We start from the raw sequence: 25110 nt of genomic DNA, 5'->3' as shown, positions 1-25110 counted from the left end.
AACAGATTTAACAAAAAAAATTTAATAATATTAAGCATTAACCTAAATTTTAAAATTTGAAAAGTAACGGGCTAAATTCTTGAAAATAAAAGTATAAAAATTAAATTTTAAATTTATGAAAAGTACATAACTTATTACATATTTTAACAAAAAAAATTACAAAAATCTACATTCACTATAATAATATTCTCTAATGTAAAAACAATAATAATAAAAAAGTCTACTTCTCAATTTCATATATCCACCATTGTGTGTGTTACAATACTAGGCACATATATCCACCATTTTCATTGGTTAGCAGGCAGTAAATGCAGTCTGTTTAGAATTAAGTTTCTGGTTCATCCTTCCATTCATTCAAAACCATCGTATTCAGAAGGTACCTGCATGCAACACTATTGCCATGCCCATATCTCATAATTATATGGCATGAAGATGTTACCCTTCTATGGATGCTGCTCATTATCTCCTAATATTTGTTGGAATAATAATGTCAGATCACAATGTCTCATTCAATACTTTCCAACCTTTCCTTTTCTAATTGTAATTCCCAACTACCCCTCATTTTCACATTTAATATGCTACAATTGTTAACCTTGCATTTGAAAATTGAACTAGTTTCCCATTCATTAATTCAAAAAAATAGGTTGTAGTGAAAAAAGGAATGAAATTGTAGGTAAAAATACTCCAGAACTTGGAATCTCTACACGTGTGCATTTTACAGATTACACGAAAGGTTCTTTTTGATTAATTTATGGAGAACCTAAAGATTTAAAGGACAAAGATCTAATAAATACTAAGTCTGTCATAAGAAATGCTAAAAAGGGGCTCAATGGAGAGCTTACAAAAAGGATAAAAATGGCTGCTGATTAAGGTTGTTAACAGCAAAAGAATTTTCAAGCATACTTAACTGGGGAAGTAATGTCTTTCTCTTTTCTGCCAGCAAGGATCATGGAAATCTGGAGTCCTCTGCTAAATGCTTGGTTGAAGAGCAATCGAGTTTGAAACTCGGATACGAACGGGAACCATGACAAGATAGCCGTGGGCATGAACAATACCAGACCCATGATATACTCATATCCCCTTGCTAGCTCCTTTATTGAGTCCCAGAACTTTAAGCTTTTCAACACTGGCCTCATTGCTTGTCCAATCTAGGGATGCCACAATGGAAAACAAACAAGAAAAACAACATTGGACTTTCATGAGAATAATGCAATTAATCAGTGGCATACTATGTTGCTTGTACTCTTCATTTATTTACGAAAATTATGTTTGACGCATATTAATTAAAGCATTAGTCATACTTGTTCTTCATGAGAGATTCCAAAAGCTTTTTAGTGTTGGTGTCATATATTGAGCATGTTAATTAAAATAATATTAAATGTGCAACATGTAAACTGAGCAGCTGCTACTGTACGCCATGGCAAATAAAAGTGGCAACGTAATATCTCAAGTTTTAAACTTACGAGAAGAATTGCCCATCCAGTCGGCAAGAAGGCAAGGATGGCAGCAAACAAATCCGATATTGTGAGGCCACATACTACAAATAGCACAGTCATGACTGACAAAAACCCAAGGAATAGAAGTGCCTTAAGAATCCTGAACATGAGCTGAAAGTCGGTACCAAATCTTCGCCTACCCATGGATACCATCTATAAACATGAGAATAAATAAGCAGGAAGAGAAAAGGTTAAATACTAATATACATGATACTTGAAAAACATTAGAAAAATATGAGATGAGTAGCCAGTGCCCAGTGGAGCATATATCCAGTTCTTTAAACATGATGCTACTCATAACCATGTTTCTCATTTGTGTTTGAACGAATTTGCTTACAGATTCATTGCATACCTTTAACACCAGCAGCCCCGTTAGCATAACTAGCCAAGAAAGTCCGTAAACCTACAAAAATAAAAGTTAGAAGATAAGGAGATGGAGGTATGAACTGCCAGAACAAAGAAAAATTCCCACGATGATAAACAACTATTCATAGGCAAAAGCAAAGTGTAGGAAAATGAAGTATGAAAATTATACCAAAATCTTCTTGCTATGATGAGCTATATCAAGGTGGTAGACAATCCCATATTGGTAAATAAAGAAGCGAAATACAAGGATAATCTCAATCAGCCTTCCCCTAATATTTGTGAATTTGAGGTGTTCTTGTTCTTCTTCCCACCATGATTCCCAACTTTTATTAGGGTTGATACCGATACCACCGCGATTTCCCATCCACCTCTTCCAATCTGTCCAGTCATCCACTGTTTTTTGCCAGTCAAAACCAGATGGATTGAACACAAAAGGGGCAAACAACCAGGATCCAACAAGGAACCACATGGAGACCGTTATGAACATATAAAGGCTTGAACTGCGATAGGATTGCCCATAAACTTCATAGAGGACCAAGAGAATGAGAAGCTCCAACCCTTTTACAAAATGACTTCTGGAGTACAGTCTGTAGTTATCTGCGAACCTTGCATGAAAAACCACAAAGCCACGACCAGTAGCTCGATATTTAGAACCTCCATGCAAGATAGTTCTTCCATAATAATGTGCTTTTGTACCAAGCTGGAAAGTAAAGAATACAGAGGCAAGCTGTAGCTGCATGATGATAAAGTCACCCAGAGCAGTACGGAACCCTTTTTCCAGGCCAATCTCCATAACCATGGGAAGCACAAGCAACAAGCCCAGCTGGAAGACAGACTGTGTTGCCAAAGCTTCTTCAAGGGCCTTGCTTTGATGTATGGTTGCATTCTCAATAATTTCTTGTTCCAATCCACTCATAACCATGTACAAACGTCCATATAAGAATACATATACGATAAGCACTGTAACCTGAAACATTGTAATTCCCAAAATGCTGTCAGTATTTATCTGCATACCTACATAAAGGACAGCTGGGTGGGTGTTTTCTTTCACAATTAAAGACTAAATTTAATATACTTCCAGTGACTGCTACTTAATTGCCCAAGTAAATTTACGGTGACATGAGCATCCATCCCATGCATTTAAGAGATATATAACTATTCAACAACAAAGTGATCAGACTTCAAATACTACACAAAGAATGTTAAAGCATTTAAGAAACAGAGGTTCATCTTGAAAACTTATTAGGCTATATAAAATTCTTAGCAAAGTAACTTGTCACCAAAATATTTGGAGAACTCCAGTTTACTCTAGGTAACATACCATGCTACTGAAATAGAAGCCCACGGTTGTAAAGTAGAACGATAGCATTCTATAGAAATCAAACCGACGCCCAAGCCGATAAACATCCCGGCTAAGTGTCTGCTCTCCATTTCCATTGGCAACCTTAGCCTCAAAAGCAGATATCTGATTCATACCAACATCACGCCCTTTGCCAACTTGGATATATTCATGATGCGTTACATAACCCCGCGCAAAGTAGAATTGAATCCTGAACAAGATAAAATAATTAACAAGCACACTATAGCTTTAAGTTAGGTTTTTGGCTGACTGAAGATTACCAGCAAATATATCCTCGCTCAAGTTAATAATTTTTGAAGCTTTGCTTATGCCACCTCTTGTTAAATGGAAGATTCTGTCAAATATATCTGGATGACCATAATGGAATCTCACCCTGGAATGATAAGATATAAACAGTTAAAAGAAACTCTTCTGATAAAGCAACACAAATAAGGCAGCTCAAGCTCAACCAAAACCTTGCAAGGCCATAAAATTTGGACTTTGTGCAATCGTGCCATGTTTAATGGCTTAACTGATATCATATATAAAAGACAATCATCAAAAAATAAGTACTAAATACCATACTGAACATATAATATCTCAAGAAAAATTCTCAGTGATTTCTTTCCAATGAATATATTGCAACAGACGGATATTCCCGGCTGCCTTCATTTCTACATTTTTCTACATCTTCCAAAAAAAGCACAATATAAACCCAAGCAGCTCTCAAGTTTTATTCGTATTATTGTTCCTCAGTAACCAACAAATTCTATTGTTATTATTCCTATTTAATACCTATGATATGTAATTCCTCTCTCTTGAAACCTATAAATACGAGTGCCCACAACTCATTTTGGGGGACTTGGCATTTGACAAACTAGATACAGTTATTTCAGCAATTCTCTCCTCAGCCCTATTCTCCGTCATCCATAAATGGAGGACTTATTCTACTATTCAACCTTATTTCACCATCTCTCCACTTCTTACACCTACTGCTATGCTCAGCATTCAAGGTCTACTCCAGTTTTTCTACTGTCTCTCCATAGATCCTGTTTCACTTGTTTGCAATGTTTCTTCCTCTACCAAAAAACCCTGTATATTTAAAACAGTCTCCAATCTTCCTCTTTGTTATCACCCTACCACAACCTGTTTTACTGGTTTTTAATGTTTCCCCATCCCATCAAAAGGAACCATCTACAGCCCCAATTGCTCTTCTTCTCCTGATAATGTTTGCCCCTTCGCACAATTTACTAATGGCAAAATCATTTGATTCATTCCTTTCCAAAACATAAACCCAAGTTCTTTCAGCTTAAGCACCCTTTGATCAGTGAAGATCTTCACTAAATTAACTCTAAATCATATTGATTATGGTCATCAGCAGAAAAGTTGACAACTTGTTCTTTGATTCAACCCAACCTTTTGCCATCAAACCCAATCAATTAACCTTTACTTAATTATCATCCTATATCCGTTCTTCTATTACTTAAATGACTCTAATAAGCCCAAAACCACCTTGAGCCTCCACAGTTCTAACTGAAAGCTGGTGACCACAGTTCTATTTACAGAGGTGTGCCAAAGTTGAGATGAGTGGGCCTCTTCAAATTTCCTGAAGCATATTATATTAGAATCAATATTACAAAGTCAAGTCTGAAACTGACCTCACCCATCCAACCTGACCCCACTAGAACCCCTAACTAGCCATGTAATTGAATTTTTACATGAATTCTTCTGTCTCATTTGGCTCCTTTATTGTATAAATGATACGGATTAAATATGACTGTCAATCATTACATGTAATATCACATAACTTCAAGGATTTAAGGAAGAAAGTTTAGGCCTACCTCAAAGGATTTGCTAGAATGCGTTGCCCAATTGTAACAAAACTAGTCTCTTGATTGGACATGAACCAAGCTAGAGAAGAAACACTGTCAAATAAATAAAAGCGAATACATATATTAATACCATCAAACAGTTATGTGTAACATCTTGTCACATTTTCACCAGCTTAATCGCAGTTATTATTCCCAAACATATCAAGCTCGTTCAACAAGGTAAAGGTATTAGTAAACTCACCTTCCAGTGAATATATGCTCCCTTAAACCCAATATTGATGGCTTTCTCTCCTTGTGGCGAGCTTTTAGAAATTCCTCCAAAACATTTCTCATTTTATAAGCCTCTTCAAAATAATTGTCCTGAGAACAAAGCATGGAAAAACAGTGTGTAATTTTGCTAAGACATCTTTGAAATTGGTAAATGAGGTTAAATTCCTAGAAATTATTTCTCATTTTTGTAGTTATCATCAAAGTAATAAACCCTCTGCAAACATTGAAAAAATGAAAACTTCTGAATGCATCTTAAAATAGGTAAAACAAAAAGCTACCTGATTCATGTCTATCGTCTGAAGGGCTTCTCCACGAGTAAAAATAATTGCATGATTTTGATTTTCAGGCTTTCCTTCACCAATTTCTGTCGGGGGACCTGGCAGTCTGATGCGATATATTTCCTAGGAATATTATCATTTCCCATTTATTTATTAATAACATGATAACAAATGAAGCTAATTACGTAAAAGTTTGAAAGTATTCACTGATTCACAAAGATGAATTCAGGAGCTATTTGAACTTTTTACACAAATAGAGGACTAATTCAGACTAAAATCTTCACCATTTCTAGTGCTCTTTCCTTTTTGATAATTATCAATATTAAAATGGCCACTGTTCAACATCTCTAGTACCTTATTTAACTACATTTCTGTCTTATATTAGACTTGAAGTACTACTAGTAGTGTATAAAACTAGAAAAAGCAGTCCTATTCGCTTTAAAATGTACTCCGTACCTTAAGCTATGGATTTAATAAGATAAAGGAGAAGAAGATCAACGCATGCATATTGCAAGATGACATGCATAAACGGGACATATCACCCATCTAATATAAGCAAATTACATACTCAAACCTTCACTGACATGCTACATTAGCGTGACAATTAGAAACATCCAACCAAATAAAATTTGCATAGAATAGGTTGTTAAAGGTAAAGGTCTAGGGCTGACTATCTGTTAGACAACCCAATAATACAATGGACACAACCCAGGTAATTTCACGCGTTTGAATTCACATGCTTGTAACACCTTGGTAATGACATCACGATCCTCCATCTAATGTAAGTTGGCCAACATAAGGCAAAAGTGACATACATTGACTCCTATTGATTGTATTAATAGGCTACCTTTTTAACACAAATTCAGTTCATCTAACACATTTATACTCTTTCAAAAAATAATAAGCATTTAAAATTAATGTATTTACCGTTTGTTATATTTTAATATATTTACCTAAACATTAATACATTTCATCCAATAAAACAGGCTATTGTCTATGGTATTCCGTGACATTGTTAATTAATGCGAGATGCTGTACCAACTATTCTTTTTGCAATATGCAGAACTTGAAACATGATTAGGTTAAGACAGCTTGAATTCTCATCCTTAAGCACAGTTCACAAAGTTATTTGTATAATAGGATGTGATAAAACACACACTCATATTGTGAGCTAAATCCATATTAGACAAGTGCCGTTTCCTACCTCGTCCAACTTTTCACCTCCCTTGACAAGAACAGAATAATAAACCTTCTGAGATATTCCGTCAACTGTCTCCTCTCTTTCATCGATATAAGCAACACGCAGGGATGGATACCTTTGTAGTTTCCAAATATGTAAAGATGAAATCAGATTTCTATTCTACATGGAGAACTACGAGACTGAAATAGTGAGCACTTACGTTAACATGAGATTTAGAATGTTAAGGTAACAACTGCGGTCTCGCTGATCAGAAGATTTTTTCTGAGCCCCATAGACTTGACAGGAAACAACATAGGTGAACTTCATATTGGCCAGCGCTTGTGCTTGCTCTATGTATCTTGGATCATCCTCAAAGGCCTGGAAGCCTCCCAAAATTTCTACAAGGGAACAAATGAATACTTCGAGATAGTTTCATCATATCATCTTTTAAAAGAAATTAGACGTGCAAAAGATATTTATTTGAAATTGCAATTATCAAAGGGGAAAAACGAACCAGAGTCATCTGAAAACTCTAAACAGTATTGGAGTTCTAGAGCCTGCCTGTAGTACATCATCCCTCTCACTGGCAGAAAGAATGGCATAGCTCAAGTAAGAATCTATGTAGTTAAAGCTAGTGAAAATAAAATGATATTTTTGACGTTTCGAGACCTGTTTTGGAGAGTGTCTGTCCTCTATAAGATACCCACTTTCGGACTTCCTCTTTCAGACGAGCTTCCTCACTCTCATCTTTGTTTTCAGAAGGTTGCACTCGCTCTAGAAAGTTGTTCCACTCATCTAGTTTACAGTTGCAAATGTCCTTTTGGTCATATGTTTTTAATACAGCAAAAGGCATAAAATAGAAAGACATCACAAATTACCTGGATATATTCTTTGCAAGTAAAACAAAATTGATATTCCATCCTCATTTTCCTTCGTGAGTTCCTCGTCTGAATAAAGAACATCCTCTTTGTAGTATGGAGTCAAAACACTGAATCAGAGCAGCAGTATAAGTGACAGTAGAGCATCCATCTAAATAATACATCTTCTAAAAGAGACAACCACAGTGCCCATGTTCATATTAAAAAAAATTGAAATCACAGTAGCTGATCATGACAATACTTAGAAGGAAAAGAAAAAAAATAATGTAGTTTAAACAAGTTAAAAACCTCAGTTATGATCCAATTAAAGCAATAAGCTCCCGCTGCCGGTTGCAAAACTGTTTTTTAGCACACTACCGTCATAGATCATTAAAAGAAAACTTGCCCCTTTCCCAGCCCTTGTTTCAAATAAGTGTGAAAATACCATGTATTATCTTTCCATTTCTTGTATATAACTTGTAAATATCCTGTTCCTAAAGTTTAGGGACTAGATCACTTAGTTCTAGGTAGAGTTTATTTTCCTCCTTTTATCTCTTAAACTTCTAGTCTATAAAATAGATGTCAAACTAAGGGAATAAAACAAGACAGAATTTTTACAACATGGTATCAAACTAATCGATCTTCCTGGAAATTTTTTCTCCTTCCTTCTAAATTCACTGCTATAACAACCTCCTTGTGGCCTTTATTGCTGCTCTTTTTTTCTTCTTCTCCATCAGTTTTTTCCTTGTGCTAGTAACATTTTTTCCAAGGCCTTCCTTCATTGCCACAACACTATTTTTTTTGACAACCATCTTTTTTACCGCAACCCTAATCTCTTTTTCAACAGTAAATCAATCCTTTCCATACAGTTTTTTGGGGTCCTTCATTTTCTACCATTATGTTGGAAACTACTTCTGCCTCTCCTACGCAAACAGAGACTATACAAGAACAGCTTTCTCACCCTACTACTAAGCTCCAAAATATACTAGCAGCCCATCGACTCAATAGTTGAAATTATCTTGAGCAACCTTCTCCAAGTACATGTTCATTGGCTTACTTAGGTACACACCTCTTTGGCTTTCACGTTTCTAACCCCAGCCCATTCCCATTTTGGGTGGAATGGATCTACTAATTCTTTTATTCGAGTTAGTAAAGAGGGATAGGATTACAAATAGGGACATAAAAAATCCTGAAAATTAGGGCCTTGCCATCATGCGAATCTCAGCAATCACTTGTTCTGATTCTACATATAATTTGTTTGTGAATTCATGGATTTTACACTCTGGAGCAACTGATCATATGACCCATACCTCAAACTTGCTTACCACTTACACACCCTATCCTAGTAATAAAAAACGTTATTGTTGCCGATGGTATTGAAACCATCGTAGCTGGCATAGGAAATATTTCTATCACATCCACTCTTGTCCTTCAAAATGTTCCCCATGTTCCTACATTAGCTACTAATCTTGTTTCTATTCACAAATTACAAGACTTACACTGTCATGTTTCGTTTTAACCCTCTTCCTGTGAATTTCAGACCAGGATACTAGGAGAATTGGATGTGCTAGGGCAAAGGATGGATTTTATTTCCTTAAGACATCCACCAACCCCAATGTCACCTAGCCTGCTTTATCTTCATCTTTCCTTTCTTCTATAAATAAGGATGCCATTTGATTGCATCATTCTCGTCTACAACACCTTCTTTTTCCATTTTAGAAACTATGTTTCCATATTTGTTTAAGGGGTTCGATATTACTAATTTCCACTTGATATTTGTGAGTATGTCAAACACACTTGTGTCTCATTTTCCGTTAGCAATAAAAGATCTTTTTTTAAATTCACGATGATATCTGGGGACCATCGCCTATTCAAGACATTTTTGCTTCTAGCTGGTATGTTCTGTTTATTAGCGATTGTACTCGAGTCTCTTGGATTTTCTTGTAAAAAACAAATCCAATGTTAATCATGCCTTTCCCACCTTTCATACCATGATTCAAAATCAATTTGGTACCCAAATAAAGCGGTTTAGATCTGACAATGCCAATGTCTACTTTTAATCAAGTTCTATCTCCCTTCTTCTAAAAAGAGGAAACTATTCATGAGTATTCCTGTGTTAACACACTCCATCAAAATGGTGTTGTTGAGCGAAAAAATTATCATCTCTTAAACTCCACTGGGCCCGTCTTATTTCATCATAACGTACCAAAATAATATTAGGGAGAGACAGTTCTTACTTCTACTTATATTATAAATAGACTTCCTTCAAAGAGTCTAGGGTAAGTCCAATGGACTTACTTTCTACCTTTTTTTCCCAACATTTGTCCCTCTAATGATCTTACTCCTAGGATATTTGGTTGCACTTCCTTTATTCATATCCATAATTGAGGAAAATTAGACCCTAAAGCCATTAAATGTGTGTTTCTTGGTTACTTTCTACTCAAAGGGCTACAAGTATTTTCTTCCACTAACTAGAAAACTGTATGTTTCTGCTGTTGTCACATTTGTAGAAGACAAACCATACGTAGCCTTAACTTCAAGGGGGTTGTCTATTATGGAAGATAAGGATTTCTTTCTACCTGAAATTTTCAATCAATTTGTGTCATAGTCACCACCTAGTCAGTCTCAATCTCAATCACCACTTGGTCAATCTATCGCTCAGTCTAATCTCTTATTATCAACCTAATGTTAGCACCTGAAACTTCGATTGTTGAACCTCTAGTTGACAACCCGATATCTTTCCCAACTATATATCCAATATAGGATAACAAATATGAGGAGTGCTCAAGGAAAAAGGCTCACACTTTGATCTGGCATAGACTCAATCCTCTAACCTGACTTTTGAGATTGAGAAAACACCACCAAACCTGAACCTATTCCACTTTTAATTGTTGAACAACTTCCTAAAACTCAACCTAATAATCATGATTTACCTATAGCTATGAGAAAAAGAATCCAAGAATGTACAAAAAGACCTTTATACCCATTATCCCACTGTGTATCCTTTCAAAGATTCTCACCATCCCATAGGAACTTGCTTACAAGTCTAAACGAAATTGCTATTCCAAACACTTTATTAAAATCATTGTCTAAGAAAGAATGGAAGGAAGCCATGAGAGTTGAAATGGATGCCTTAGAAAAGAATGAGACATGGGAAGTAGTTTATCTACCAAATGAAAAGAGGAAAATTGGGCGTAAATGGGTGTTTTCTTTGAGATTAAAACTGATGGGTCGTTGGAACGTTACAAAGCAAGACTTGTTGCTAAAATGAACATTGAATACAGTGAGAATCTTGTTGTCACCAGTATGATGTAAAGAACGGTTTCTTCATAGACTTTGAGAAAGAAATATATATGAGCATTCCACCTAGGTTTGGAGGAGTCAAAAGGAACAAGGTATGCAAATTAAAGAAAGCCTTATATGGCTTTAAACAATCACCTCTTACTTAGTTTGGAAGGTTTACCAAGGTGATGCTACTCATGCTAGTTATGGGATATAGACAAAACCAAGGAGAGCCAACCCTGTTCATCAAACACTTGACTTCAGGGGGAGTCACGACTTTGATAGTCTATGTAAATGACACTATTGGGACAGGGAATAATGAAAAAGAGAAGAAAATCCTACAACAATGTCAGACCATAAAATTTGAGATCAAGGACTTAGGAAGATTAAAATATTTCCTTGGGATTGAGGCGATTCATTCTAAACAAGGGATCGTTATTTCATAGCAAAAGTATGTCACAGATCTTCTTAAGGAAACAAGAATACTTGAGAGCAACTCTGTTTCAACACGAATCGAGCCTAATCATAAACTTGAAGAGGCTATTGAAGACCAAACCATAGACAAGGAAATGTATCAAATGTTGATTTGAAAAGTCATCTATATTACTCACACTCAACTAGACATAGCCTACACTGTAAGTGTTATAAGTCAATTCATGCATATTTCCGAGAGAATTCATCTTCAAGATGTCTATCTTGTGCTACATTACCGAAAAGCTAATCCTGGAAAAGGAACATTATCCAAGAGAAATTCTAAACTTATCCTAGAAGCCTACACCGATGTAGATTATGCTAGTTCTCCTATAGATCGAAGGTTTGCCTTAGGTCTTTGTATACTTCTTGAGAGCAACTTAGTGACATGGCGGAGTAAGAAACAGAACATTGTGGCTAGATCAAGTGCAAAAGATGAGTTTAGAGCAATGGCAGAAGGCATTTGTGAGTTGTTATGGCTGAAGATTATATTGGAAGATTTGAAGATGGACCAATAAGGTTATATTGTGATAATAAATCAACCATTAGAATTGCACATAACCCAGTGCAACATGATTGGATTAAGAATATTGAGGAAGATAGACATTTTATCCAAGAGAAGCTAGAAAATGGGTTTATTTGTATTCCATATATCCCTTCGAGGGGCAGCTAGCAAATGTCTCTACAAAAGGGCTTGACAATGACACTTTCCATTGACTTATCACCAAGCTAGGAATGGAAGATACCTACTCACCAGCTTGAGGGGGAGTATGAAAAATACCGTGTATTATATTATCTTTCTATTTCTTGTATATATCTTGTTCCTAAAGCTTAAGGATTACAACACTTATTTTTAGGTAGAGTTTATTTCCTTCTTTTATCTCTTGTACTTCTAGTCTACAAAACAGATTGTGTTACTAAGGGAACAAAACAAAACAAGACAAAATTTCAATCTTTACAACAATAAGCAAGCAGTGATATTTCAGTAATTTGATGTTTTCAACGACTGACCTAAAGGAAAGCATGTCCCGAACTTTTGGAGCACTAGGCATATTCATAAATAAGGAATTCGCAAAAAATGTGATGCGTCGCCGAGCCTCCAAATTTGGAGGCACATTTATAGCAGATTCTTTAACAGTCAAAAGCAAATATAGCCTAATGATCTGCAAAAGAGACATATATATATAAGTAGACTAGGAACAAAACATTGGTGTGAAAATTGTTACATGATAAAAAACCAATATGAGTTCATCTAAAATTGACCTTCTCCCTCCACGTCTTCATTTGTATAAGATCAATATTTATCTTTTCGAATCTCTGCTCTTTCTTTTGATCGCCTTCATGATGACGGTGAGCTCTTGCAATGATTCTACAAAGGAAAACTTATAGGTTAGTTTCTCCCAATAAAATTGACACAACATCAACTACAAAGAAGTTTTTATTTTACAGCACTTACCCACTTCCATTGACCATAACATCCTGTGTAATAATTTCCATGATATCCTGTAGGACATTGATTATCTGAGATCTGAATGTATCAACATCTTCTACATTAGAAAGCTGCCACACACAGAGATTTTAGCATGGGAAAAGACCATATTATTAATAAGTTTTATAATACCATAGAGAAGTTAAGAAATGTGAAGAAAGAATCTTACCAAGATCCCTAGAAACTTCTCCAACCTATTACTGAGTGCAGGCAGCCCACTCATCCGAAAGTCGGTCAAAAATCTCCGCTGATGTATGCTCATGTCCACTTCATAACAAATCTCTTTAACAATCCTAAAAGTAAAGAGAAGAGAAAAGAATTTATTAGACTTTTTTTATAGAGAAAAAGGGGATATTTTCATTGCTAAACAAGCCATGATGCTATTTAAGATCATGTTTTAAAAGTAGTTCAAGTTCATGATATGCTGCTTCAGCCTTACAGCCTATCTGCGTCATCATCCAGGAGGTTATATAGTATATCTCTGAGAGTCTCATAACATTCTATCACCGCTGAATGCATATAATCATCTGTCTCTATCTTCTTAAACAACCCTGCATCATCCTTCTTTTTAAAATCTTTTGCCATGTCCAATGCAATAGGAATCTGTCGTGTTATAAACCAGAAAATAAGATACAGGATCCTGCATTGAGATCAAAATTAATATAAAAAACTACATCTACCAACCTTGCTAGCGAGCAAGAAAGGGGGCCACTGAACAACAGAGACATCACTTGATGAAGATGGTACAAGTAGCAAATCTCTATCCCTGGACAATAACGGCAAAAGAATATATCAGAATTCCCTATCTAATGCATTTAAGATTTAATAAGCTTCATTGACAGACAATTTAGCAAGGAATTGCCCAACCTATCGCTGATCAGGTCCTGCATCCGCATAGAATGTATAAACTTATTCCAAACAAGAGAAAAACTCGCAATATTCTTTCTTTCAGTTGCCTCATCCTGGCATGTGGAAATGATCATTTTTAGCAAAGAAACAACAAAATGAAGTACAGGCTCCATAATGTATACATTATGCACAAAAAACTCCAGATATTGGCTTCCTTATGCTCAAAAGAACAACATTTTGACTTTGCTGATAATTGAGACAATCATGAGTAATCACATAAACAGTACTGTATCACTTGAGCACTACCAGATGCCTTTTTCTGTTATGCTGATTTGGTGATGGAACAAGACGACGACAGAAGGCTCTAGGAACAGATTCAAATCTAGACCGCAACATTCCCAATGTCCGTATCTGGAAATGCAAAATGAAGGAAAACAACAGTAAATGATAATCAGTATTGTCTACCCACCAGAAATACAGAAATCAATTCATTTCTTTTCACCAAAATCAAATATAGATCACATAAGGCAACTAAAATTTTTTAGTCAGACATGCCTTGAAGGTACAAGAATAAGTTGGCCACTAACCTCACCCAAATGGCTGAAAGCACCACGAATCCCACCAAAAAGAGTGGAAAATATAGCATACCATATCTGGGCATCCATAAAATATACCTATAGGAAAATAAAACGATAGTAGTTAATTTACAAAGAACCTGTTTAATAATTTTAAGTACCTCACAACAGCATAATTTTTGTCATTCCCAAAAGTTTCTACATGCTAACTTACCAGGACAATTGGAGACCAAATAGCAATAACGACTCCAATGTTGTGAGTTTTTACTGCAGAAGATTAAACATGACTTAGCATGGGCCATAGCCACATAAAGAATAAATAAATAAAACAAAAACAAAGTAAAGAATAGTAGATGCAGAAAGAGGGAAGGGGTGGTTCAAGGTGTTGTTGAAGGTCATACCCTCAGAAAAGAATTCATGCCACTGATAATTATCCACATGCAATTCCATGATTATCTTGGTCGGTTGAACTAGTGGCAGTATCTATCAGCACATAACGTAAAAAACACCCTCAAAAAATTTCACATATCCTTTAGGGAAAGAAAGAAAAAGGCAAAAAGCAACTTCTTTAAATGTGTTAACAAGTACAATATTATGTTAACAATTAACTCAAATTCAAAAAATCCAATATGTTCTTGCTATTGTTGCTGCAGACCTCCACACTCAGATTCCTGTACTTTAAGGTAGTTGAGAAGATTTTAAACTTTTTTAAATTCTTCTAGAAATATGGTAACTAGCATCTTTAAATGTTCAGTCTTGCACAGGGCTGTCAGCACATGCATAAAATACTTTTTTTTTAAATAATGACCGATACAAATGCAGAAAATGCATATGCACATCTAACTCCAAATATATGGGAAAAAACCACAGGCAAAGATAGTAAGAACATTTCAAACATGAAAACATTGAGGCTCCCTTTGGTTGTTGCTCTTCCTACTGCGTTTCCTCTCAAATTTTGCAATGAAGGAAAAGGAATTAAGAAACTTTGAACTCATGCATTTAGCTAAAATGTAAATAACAACTGAATCATAAGGGATGTCATGACAACTTGTGATCTTTAATGAAATCTGACAGCTACGAGTGGGTGATGATATTTTTCATGGGATAGAACTAATGAATTTTCATAAGCCTATCAAATGTATATTTTTGCTAAACAATTAGAGAGTTTTAAGTCACTGAAACTCTATTGTACCTAGTTTAGGAGTCAATATACATACATAAATATGTCTAAGCAAACACATACACCAAAAGTTTTCTCAGGTTCGGGAAGATCAGTTCAAACTGAAATTTGCATTCTTTAAAACACGTGTGTTAAAACAAGTGCTTGATTATTAGCTTTCCACTTTAAGGCAAATTACGCATAAAGTGAAACAGGAGAAATCACCTCCACATAGTAGCTGAATGCTAGTTTGCTGATTAGTAGCAGAATCCAAAACATTGTATACCTGAAAATATGAAAAATGCAATCCATTCATTGGAGAAAAGGCTTGTGCATGTCATAGCACAAATGTATCGATCTTGAATTTTGGAAGAGAAATACAAACATGATTACAAATACAATGACTAGTAAATAGAAAGAAATTATCTCAAAACCTCCCCCCCCCCTCCCCCTTCCAAACCACCTGTTAGAAAGTATTTTCAACAATGAAAAAGGAGGGAAAAGTAAACTCATTATCTTACTTCAGAAGTGAGAAGAAATCCTCATGCATGCCTCTACCAACATACAACTTTGGCTGCATTGTGACACGAATTAGATAAGGAGCTGAACCTTCTAAAAACCAAGTAACTAGGTACAGGAAAAGAGGCATACTGATGTCAACTAGAGAAAGAAATTTGCTGAAAACTAAATATATAAGTTATACTTGCCTGAGCCCACCACATAAAAAGAGTGACTATTCGCCAGTTTGAGCGCTCCATCCTTCTCCGTAAAGGTGGAAGTAGAAATATTATAGCAGCCAGTATATTGGGTATCAAATATATTGCAAGACAATAATTATACAATGACTCGTTCTGCCAATCATTAATCCAACTGCTGAAGAACCTTACAAGACCCGTTGGATTTTGTACAGAGCTAGAATAAGCAAGTGGTAAAACCACTGCCCAGAAAGCCGCTATAGCAAATTTTGCAAGGTACCGGAGTATTTGGGAAAAGTTTAAGCTTCTCCAGGCATTGAAACTAAGAATTATATCCAGAGTAGCTGCATGAAAAGTGATATTGAATCACAAAAATCTTAAATCTGTTACTAAAATAGGAAACATCTGAAACTTCAAACTATAATAGCAATGAGTTATTAATTAACAAATTTCTGAAGCAAAGCAACCACTTGATTATACATCGTTTTGAGGATGATTAACTGCATTTGCTTCTATGTAACCAAATATTAATAAAAAGAAATTCAACTAGCCAAGAACAACCTAGTACCTTGCAGGAAATTGAGAAAAGCAGCAGTAATGAAAATAGTCAACACCTTTCTGAACACATCTTCGTCAAAAAAGCCAAGAAGAGACCCAGAGTTCCATGCAACAATTAGCATAGCCTGAAAACCACAAGATCATGTGATGGAGTAAATTCTTTCAGGCGAATAGAAAGGAACAAAAACTGCATGTTCAGACATTAATTCACCTGAAAAGCCATTATAAAGAATATCCACATTCGATCAAAACTTCTGTAAAGATGCCAAAATGTTCGGGCTTCAACAAAATTCGTTTTGGGCTTTCTCTTTCCAACAGTGATTTGATTATTTGTCTATAAGCAAACAAAAAAAACATCAACTTAGATCTTTACAAAGATGAAAGAACCAAATTCAACAGTAGCCGGCAACAGTAGAATGTGAAAACCTGAAATAGACAACAAAAGAATGTGATGAGATTTAACCCAAATAAAAAGGAGACACAATCATGAAATGAAGGTCTTTCTCTGACTTCTATAGTTTTAAGTAAATTAGGCATAGTGTTTTTGTTACCTGATCAACTCTAGTTTTCTAGTTGTTTACATTTACTGTGCATAATTTGGTAGTCTTGTAACGGATAGTATCATAAGTTGTATGCTCTCTCTCACACACACATAAAAAAAAAAAAAATTGGGGCATTGTCCAGCATCTTCACAATAGAAAATTTGAATAAATCCACCTCAAACCCAATGTCTCTACTTTTGATTGCTGTCTTAGAATCTCAGTAATTAATCTTTTGACTTCCAGACTTGACATCAAAACTCATAAATAATAACCCTAAATCTCTTACTTTTGTAAACTCTAAGCCAACTTCAAGCTTTATAGGCAGATTTGTTATGCATATGCCAAGAAACTAATACAATAATGTTTTTTTCCTCCATATGGAAAATAAATAAAGAAAAACAAATAAATCCTAACCCTTAGAAAGTGATCCAAAGAGTTTCCAAACCTAATCCACTATATTTCTTCACCAGAGAAGCAACAAGAGTTTCCGATAATGGGCACATACAATTTTGTTTTCCTATATCAGCAAAGGTGGCTGAAGTACCTTCTAAAAGACAGCTGAGAGGGTGGGAAGTGGAAAGAAAGAGAAAAAGAAAATAATGCTAAGAATTACATGTGCTGTTTATAAAATTTTCACATTTCCCAAAGACAATGCAGAATAGGAGACTGAATGAAAATTATACAAAGCATTCTCAATATCTAAGAGACAGTTAACAGTACATGACAGTAAAAAATTTTACCAAGTCAAGTACTGTTGAAATTTTTTACTAAGTCATGACTGTTAAAAGTTGGTCAAAAAGAAACATTGCATCTGTTAGCCAAGAATAATGGAATTCAAGTTGTGTTTGCCTAGCACTAAATAATTATGAGAATTGAAGAAAGGTGTTCCGCTCACCTTCTTTTAACATAAAATCAAACCCTGGAGGTGTTGCATAATTACTACAAAACTAACAGAATAGAAATCATTGATGCTGAGAGCAACTTCTTGCAAAACAGTTCTACCGCTAAAACACAATAATGAAAACTTTGTAATCATGTTTGTAAAAGCATCCCTTCTATACATAAATCCTGACAGAGTGAGAAGCCAAATATACTCATAATCGAGGAGCAATTTGTAAACAATAATATGCAACTCGATATCAAGCAGAGATGCAAAACTATAAGCAAAGAATCTTAATGCCTTCAAGTTTCGTGCTTTTTCTAGTCTTCAAGGAACCTCTCATGGGTAAAGCCATAAAATGGGAGGTTTCCTTCTATTCGTTCCCCTTGAATCAAAACCATTCTAGTTTTGACCCAGCAGCACTTTCATCTTTATATAATTCTATGCATTATCCTGACTTGGGGTGGCTTTATTCTCTTGTAAATCCATAACAAACTCCACAATTATTATTCATACATTTTATGTTTGTTTTTAACTCTAGCCACCTTGAAACACTAGACCCCTGCAACAGTTGATCTAACCAAAACATTTTAGCAATAAATCTCTTTGTTTCACTATACTATTTTCACCTAACATCTAGAATTTAATCTGAAAAGACACATCCTAAAACTCTATAGCACACTACAGCTGCAGTAAAAAGAAAAAAGAAAATTGTTGCACACTTGCTGAAGCTGAAAAGGAAGGAAAATTCATAAGCAAAAGGCCCTAAATGTTGAGTGCTCAATGTCAGGGCTGTAAAAGAAGCAAAATTTTAAGCGAAGGAGTTAATTTGTCTGTTTCATTCTTTTTTATTTTTGTTTTTTTCCTCTTACCTTTCTCTTTATCATATGTTCTCTTCATTTACTTCCTTGAGGTCTTGTTCTTGTTCATTCTTTCTAATTTGAATGAACTACATATGTCCATTTCAATTATTAGATGCTTATCAAACACGCTAGCCTTTATTTTATTAAGGGAAAAAATAAAGATAAACAAATAATATTTCAAAGGAAAAAGAATATTGATGCTCTAACCAAATACTTCAACAAAAATTGCCAAAAAAATAAGCAGCAAATACATACCTCATTTGCAAGTGGTGGATCATCCGAGTGCGCAAAAAAATCTGCTTTTACGTTCATAGGCCACTTCAACTGAAAACACTTCCCTGACCTGGAAAAATGAGATTTTATCTATTTGTCCAACTTTATTTAGAAAACCTCCTTTACCACCTAAGAAACTCACCAAAAGTACTCATTTAGGTCATCATAGTTTCTCCATTTTGAGTGGCTTGCCTTGCCTCCTTTGTTTCTCTTGACTTCCTTTTAATTAAAATAAAATCAATTTTCAGCTAGAAAGCTATGAATAAATAACAAAGAAAAGTATGGAGGTGCAACCAAATAATAATTACCCGTTGGAGAACTTTATAAATAGGGGTTATAACATTCCTTAAAAATGCTTCATCATCAGGTGGAGCATTCTCGTATGTGTCCCCACTCACAGGACGTGCATTGCTAAATAGAATTCCATAGACCTCATTTGCCATCTTATAGAATGAGAGAAAAAGATAGATTAAAAATATGCAGTAGCTGACCAATATCAAGTAGGAGGACAACTCATCACAGTCATATCAGTATGATACAGTGTTTTTGTTAGCATTCACAATGTCTAATTTGATTGCCAGATTTAATTGCTGCTTCACTAATTAAACTAAACCAGGATTGTTCTAACAATGAGAAATAACACGAAAACAAAGGAAGTGGAAGATATTTTGCTTAACAGTTATATAATCAGTAAATAATAGTTGCTTAGGTCATTAATGGTATCCAACCTCACACTAATGAGCAATAGATGGAGAGGTCCAAGTCCCTACCTGAATATATAGCCACAACAAACCCCAAACTTAAACAACATGAGGGTGAAACCATTAAACACTTCCCCTCAAGTGGGCTAAAGACTAACAACTGAAACAAACAGGCTTGGCATTGACAACAATCTGGGGTGAGAAACAACAAATAGCAAATCACAAGCCATTTAACCTAGAACCATTCAGCTATAAGTACAAAGACCTAACTTGAACGTCAAATTGGGGTTTCTGGAAATAGCATTTGTCTGATCAGAGGAAATTCCAGGTCTGCATTATTATGCACTATGTGAATCACTTTTTGTCTTCCATAATTAATTTAATCAGCTGAGTAACATGATATAAGCTCAAAGTTTTCACTAGAATGTGTGAATCAGTATTCAAAAGATTATACCTAGTTTGGAGGGGATTGATAGACATTACTCATACGCTAATCAGTTAGATTTTTCTCTTTCCACTTAATGGTTACTTCTTAACAAACCAACACAGTTACTCATCCTTCCTATTAGTTCCTAAACTTTATCTGAATTTTGCAATGATGCACTCGTCATCATCAACTTAACTAGTCAGACAGATAAATGAAAATGACATAAAATAAAATCAACCAGGGAAGAACTTAAAGATGAGAAACTATAAGAATACAATGATTTTTAATGATGTTAAATTGATAAGATCAAGGAGAAAAACATGAAATCCAGTTTTAGTTCACTGAATATAAGAGAGAAAATGTTAAAGGAATAAATGAAAAACTAGCACCATCCACAAATAATAAAATTCCAATCATGGACAATGCTTCCTCAAAATGTAAAGAAAACAGCATACATTATGGAATATGTAGCAAAGGCATTCAGGCATGAATCGGATATTTGAAGCTTCACCCCAGATAAGAAGATAAAGTGAAATGTAGATAAGCTCCAGCTGTTGTCTATTACAACCTTGTTGAAACCTGCAAAGTAAAAAATAATACATGCCCCTTATGTAAAATCTTGGTGTTCAACTACAGTTACGTAGTTACTGATCTGCAATAACTAATAGACTAACCTCAAATGTGACTTGCAACGCAAATAATTGCACCATGAACGATAATTCTTGAAAACTTTATCAACCAACTTCCGTATAGTGTCAGCATTTAACTGTAGTAAACTTCAAGTCAGGCTTGAGCAAATATGACATAAATGAAACTTAGGTCTGCTACTAACGTAGAAGAATCAAATAAGTATAAAGAAGCTCAGGGGAATAAATATTTACCGTGGTGTAACCTTCAAGATTCTCCTTTTTCCTAACATCCATGTTGGCTAGTAACAATATCAAATGCTCTCTTTGATTTGCTACATTTCCTTTCTTCAAATTTAGAAGTGCATACATGTATATAAATGATATCAGTCAGTTTAACAGATTTTCCATGAAGAAATAAGAATAACATGTGATATATAAAAGAGTATGGCTAAACAACATGAAAGAAATATTCCCCCCTAAAATATCTGTGAACTTATGGAGCCAACTAGATACCTGAAGTTGGATGCATAAAACAGATTGAACTATAGTATTTCAGAACATTGCTAAAAATGGTCATTAGAAGTTGGCTAGAGATTTTTGTAATTGATCAGACGAGGCTTTAGAAAGATTATGGCTGTAAAAATACTAGGATATATAGCCTGCCAATATATTCTATTGATAGCTTAACTTATACAGAAAAGTCGCTTAGATCTAAACAAGCTTTTTGGTTAAGCACACAAATTTGAGCCAAACTCTAAAACAAAAAGGTTCAAGGCCTTATTAGTTTTCTTAGACTCCATTGTGAAAGAATTTATAGAAGATGACATTGTTTTAAAAAAAATTAAAAGAAACAAAAACTATTTTCTTTTACAGACTAAGGTTTATAAAAAGGGAAAAAAAAAATCAAACCTATGAGTAAATTTTTCAGGACAGTTGGACCATTGACTGTTGGAGGTTATAGCTTTCATTCCCCCAATCTCATGATTATAACTATTTTCAATCACTTTCATAAAGCTCCATACTTTCATCCTGACCTTAAAAGGTTCTAAATAAATTAAAAATCAAATTTGAGGGATGTGATGGCCTGGTGGAAATAGCAAAATGCCCTTTGGAGATCCAAATCAAAGTCTTGCTCCTTTTAGACATTAAAGTTTTGTGGGTTTAACAAACACAGCCAGCTTCACAACTGGCCAGAACCAGTAGTACAGTGCTGTGCAAAATAAGTGCAATATATTAGTAATTCAGGTTATTACCTGAAATCCAAAGTGGAAAGAAAGCCAATCGAGTACATCATTTACTGGTTTACCCCTCTCTTGACGAGTATCATCAGAAGTGTGTCTGGCCACAGGGAGACCTTCCACATTTTGTATAGCACGAAGTGCTGCTTGAATCTGTAGAATTTTTCAGAGACAATGACCATGGTGAAAATTGACTAAAAAGATTATTCTACACGCAAGTTAACTAATATTATGTATTAATACCATATATTATGTATACAACCTCAGGAAGTTCCATAATAGCTGGTTTAACTCCAACAGCATACAATGGAAGAATGTTATAGTGTTCAAATTGCTCCTTTTTCTTCTCAACCTCATCAGCAAATCTCTGAGTCTGGAATAACAAAATAACTTAAAAGTAAATATACTTCACATGAAACATGTCCTTCATAATTTTGTATTGGAACACAAATAATATACAGATCAAACCTGATCATCAACTCTTCCAACAGGCACAACTGTTCTCAGCACATCAAACAAGACTGAAGCAATTTGATAAATTTTCGCCATCTCCTCCCTTCAAGAGCAAGCAAAAATCAAAAGGCTAAATCAAAATGAATAACAAGCCTAGCTGAAGTGAAACTAAAGATCTCACGGTTTCTTTGTATATTGTCCATCTGCGATGTTTTTCAAATAAAACTGCTGATAATACATCTGAATTTCTCTTGGATCATTTCTCGCAAGCATAGGTTTTGTCTCTTCTTCCTCCTGAAAGAAAGAAAAAATTATTTGCTCTTAATTTTGAAATTTCTAAAATAGAATGTAAATTCTAAAGGGTATGTCCTTGAGGGGACACCCCAATGGTTAGAGATTAAGGCTCGATCTTGGAATTGGTGGACTAAAAGAGGGCTATCTGACGTTGTCTAACCCAATGATTTACATGTACACCAACAGAGAAGTATCTAAAGAAAATATCAGAAAATCTAGTGAATAAATTCATGAACTTCACTTAGAAAGATATCTAGTAGCAGTAAAATAATGTCATAGTAACCTTATCACTGGAAACCTATGATGTAAAGATTATCCCTAAATTTATATTTCACGTTATTTGGAGAAACAGTCAAAGTTGAAAATTGATATAGGCTCATAAGCCATCCATGTAAAAGTTCCCCAATAAAGTGATGAAAATCTTATGAATGGAAAACAACCCCATATCATTTTCTTTCTTCATTATGAAACAAGTCATACTTTAAATATATTTTGTACCCTCATTGGTGATGCAGAGAAAAAATAGAAAGTGCAAGAAGTATTCAGTTTTTGTATCTTAGAATTTCAGGACATACATCTAAGTTTAGCAGGAATATGTATTGCCAGGAAGATATATCCTCAACTTGAGTCACAGAATTCAATTAATTTTGTTCCTTAATTGCTACAGCATTTAGATAAATATGTGCCATGATGATATATCTTCTTTTTCACTGGGTTAAACATGTTAGTCTTGCTATTGTGAAAGGAGCTTACAGAATTCATTGTCTTAACAAGTATCCAAGGAAATCAGTAAACTGTAAAAGCAATAATAAGCGTTAAAGCCTACCCTCTCAAGTCTATGCAACAGATAAGTCTTAAACTGGCGAACACCACGTCCACTTGACGTTGGATCCATTTGGTGAGCCTTCTCGAACGCATGGAAACGGCCTAATCAAATAAAATCGTAAACGAGGGTCACAGCATAGAACATGTAACGACCAATATGATCACTATGGACAGCTCCATTAACCTTATTCTGAACCAACCGAAATTGTATTCTTCAAAGTGACTGACAGTGCATCAATTAGAAATTTTTTTTAAAAAAAAGCAAAGAGAAAGGGGAAGTGGGGAAAGAGAAAGAATTACAGAGATAAGCGACTCTGGGGTTATCCTTTTCTATTTCATTGGCAACACGAAGAATAGGGGCAATGGAAGCCAAGCTGGAAGGGACCAGCTCACTATCAGCAGTGGAGTTATCCTCGTTGGGAATTTCCACCATCATAGTTTGAGCTCGAGACATCCTCTTTGAAGGCGTCCGAGCCAGCCCGCTGGAGCTCGCCATGAACCCCAACCAATAACTTCTTCTTCTTCTTCTTCTTCTTCTTCTTCTTCTTCTTCTTCTTCTTCTTCTTCTTCTTCTTCACTAAACAAAGTTACTGTTTTGTTTTTCTTTTTCTGGGTTTTTTTTCCTTTGGGTAATGGCTGTAGTATCAGTAACAAAGCAAAGCAAACCAAATTTGCTCTCATAATTTCTTCTTTGCTTAAATATTTTTTCCCTTTTATCTGTGGGGATGAAAAAGGGATGCTTTGAGTGCAGGGTGGGGCAAAGGCAGAGAAGTTGCTCTGAGGAGAAGAAAAGAATGATGTGTCGATGAGAAATAAAATTGAGAAATGTGGGTGCTTTTGCTTTATGGGGAAATGGGTTTGGATGATTGGCTTTGTTCCTTTTGTTTTGCTTTTGGTATAAACAAATCAAGGGTAAGCTTTTTGTCGAAAAGAAAGAAGATGAAGAAAACAGCAGTATCTGAGCAACCGTTGGAATTGGAGGCGGGAACTTTACTTTCTGCCATTCAACCCAAATGAAACAATTACATGTTCTTTTTCCACCAATTACAGCTTTACACATGTATACCTTACCTTTTTTTCCCTTTTTCTTCGTCATTAAGTCTGTGAAAGCTAATAGTTAGAGCGAGCAAGCAGCTGAATCAACCCCTCCTCATATGAGCGGTGCCTTTAGTTTCGATAAAATTAAAAATAATATAGGTATTTTTATCCAAATATATTTTAAAAAAAATTTAAATAGCTAAATAGTTTGTCGGCTAAATTAATTATCGAAATGGTATATTTTTTTAATC

General features: G+C 35.0%; 1 protein-coding gene across 1 annotated transcript; it reads right to left on the bottom strand.

The window, feature by feature from the left end:
- Positions 1-662: 662 nt before the first annotated feature.
- LOC107959734 (callose synthase 7-like) lies at positions 663-24814 on the bottom strand. The gene is given in 43 exon segments (XM_016895864.2): positions 663-1148; positions 1464-1649; positions 1849-1899; positions 2032-2829; positions 3184-3392; positions 3395-3412; positions 3483-3595; positions 5043-5126; positions 5275-5393; positions 5582-5704; positions 6786-6897; positions 6982-7159; positions 7276-7344; positions 7431-7556; positions 7640-7749; positions 12383-12534; positions 12635-12740; positions 12828-12931; positions 13030-13153; positions 13300-13463; positions 13545-13626; positions 13728-13822; positions 14016-14120; positions 14297-14383; positions 14499-14551; positions 14686-14767; positions 15669-15729; positions 15965-16017; positions 16151-16482; positions 16707-16821; positions 16908-17030; positions 19237-19324; positions 19397-19473; positions 19563-19697; positions 20838-20961; positions 21057-21148; positions 21264-21356; positions 22265-22402; positions 22512-22622; positions 22718-22805; positions 22884-22996; positions 23823-23923; positions 24122-24814. Coding segments are annotated over 43 exon segments (5745 nt in total). The 5' UTR covers positions 24318-24814; the 3' UTR covers positions 663-893.
- Between the last annotated feature and the right edge of the window lie 296 nt (positions 24815-25110).

This window comes from Gossypium hirsutum, chromosome D04 (assembly GCF_007990345.1).
Source record: "Gossypium hirsutum isolate 1008001.06 chromosome D04, Gossypium_hirsutum_v2.1, whole genome shotgun sequence".
Classification (NCBI taxonomy): domain Eukaryota; kingdom Viridiplantae; phylum Streptophyta; class Magnoliopsida; order Malvales; family Malvaceae; genus Gossypium; species Gossypium hirsutum.
Note: the sequence above shows the minus strand (reverse complement) of the source record. Positions and strands in the feature narration are given on the sequence as shown.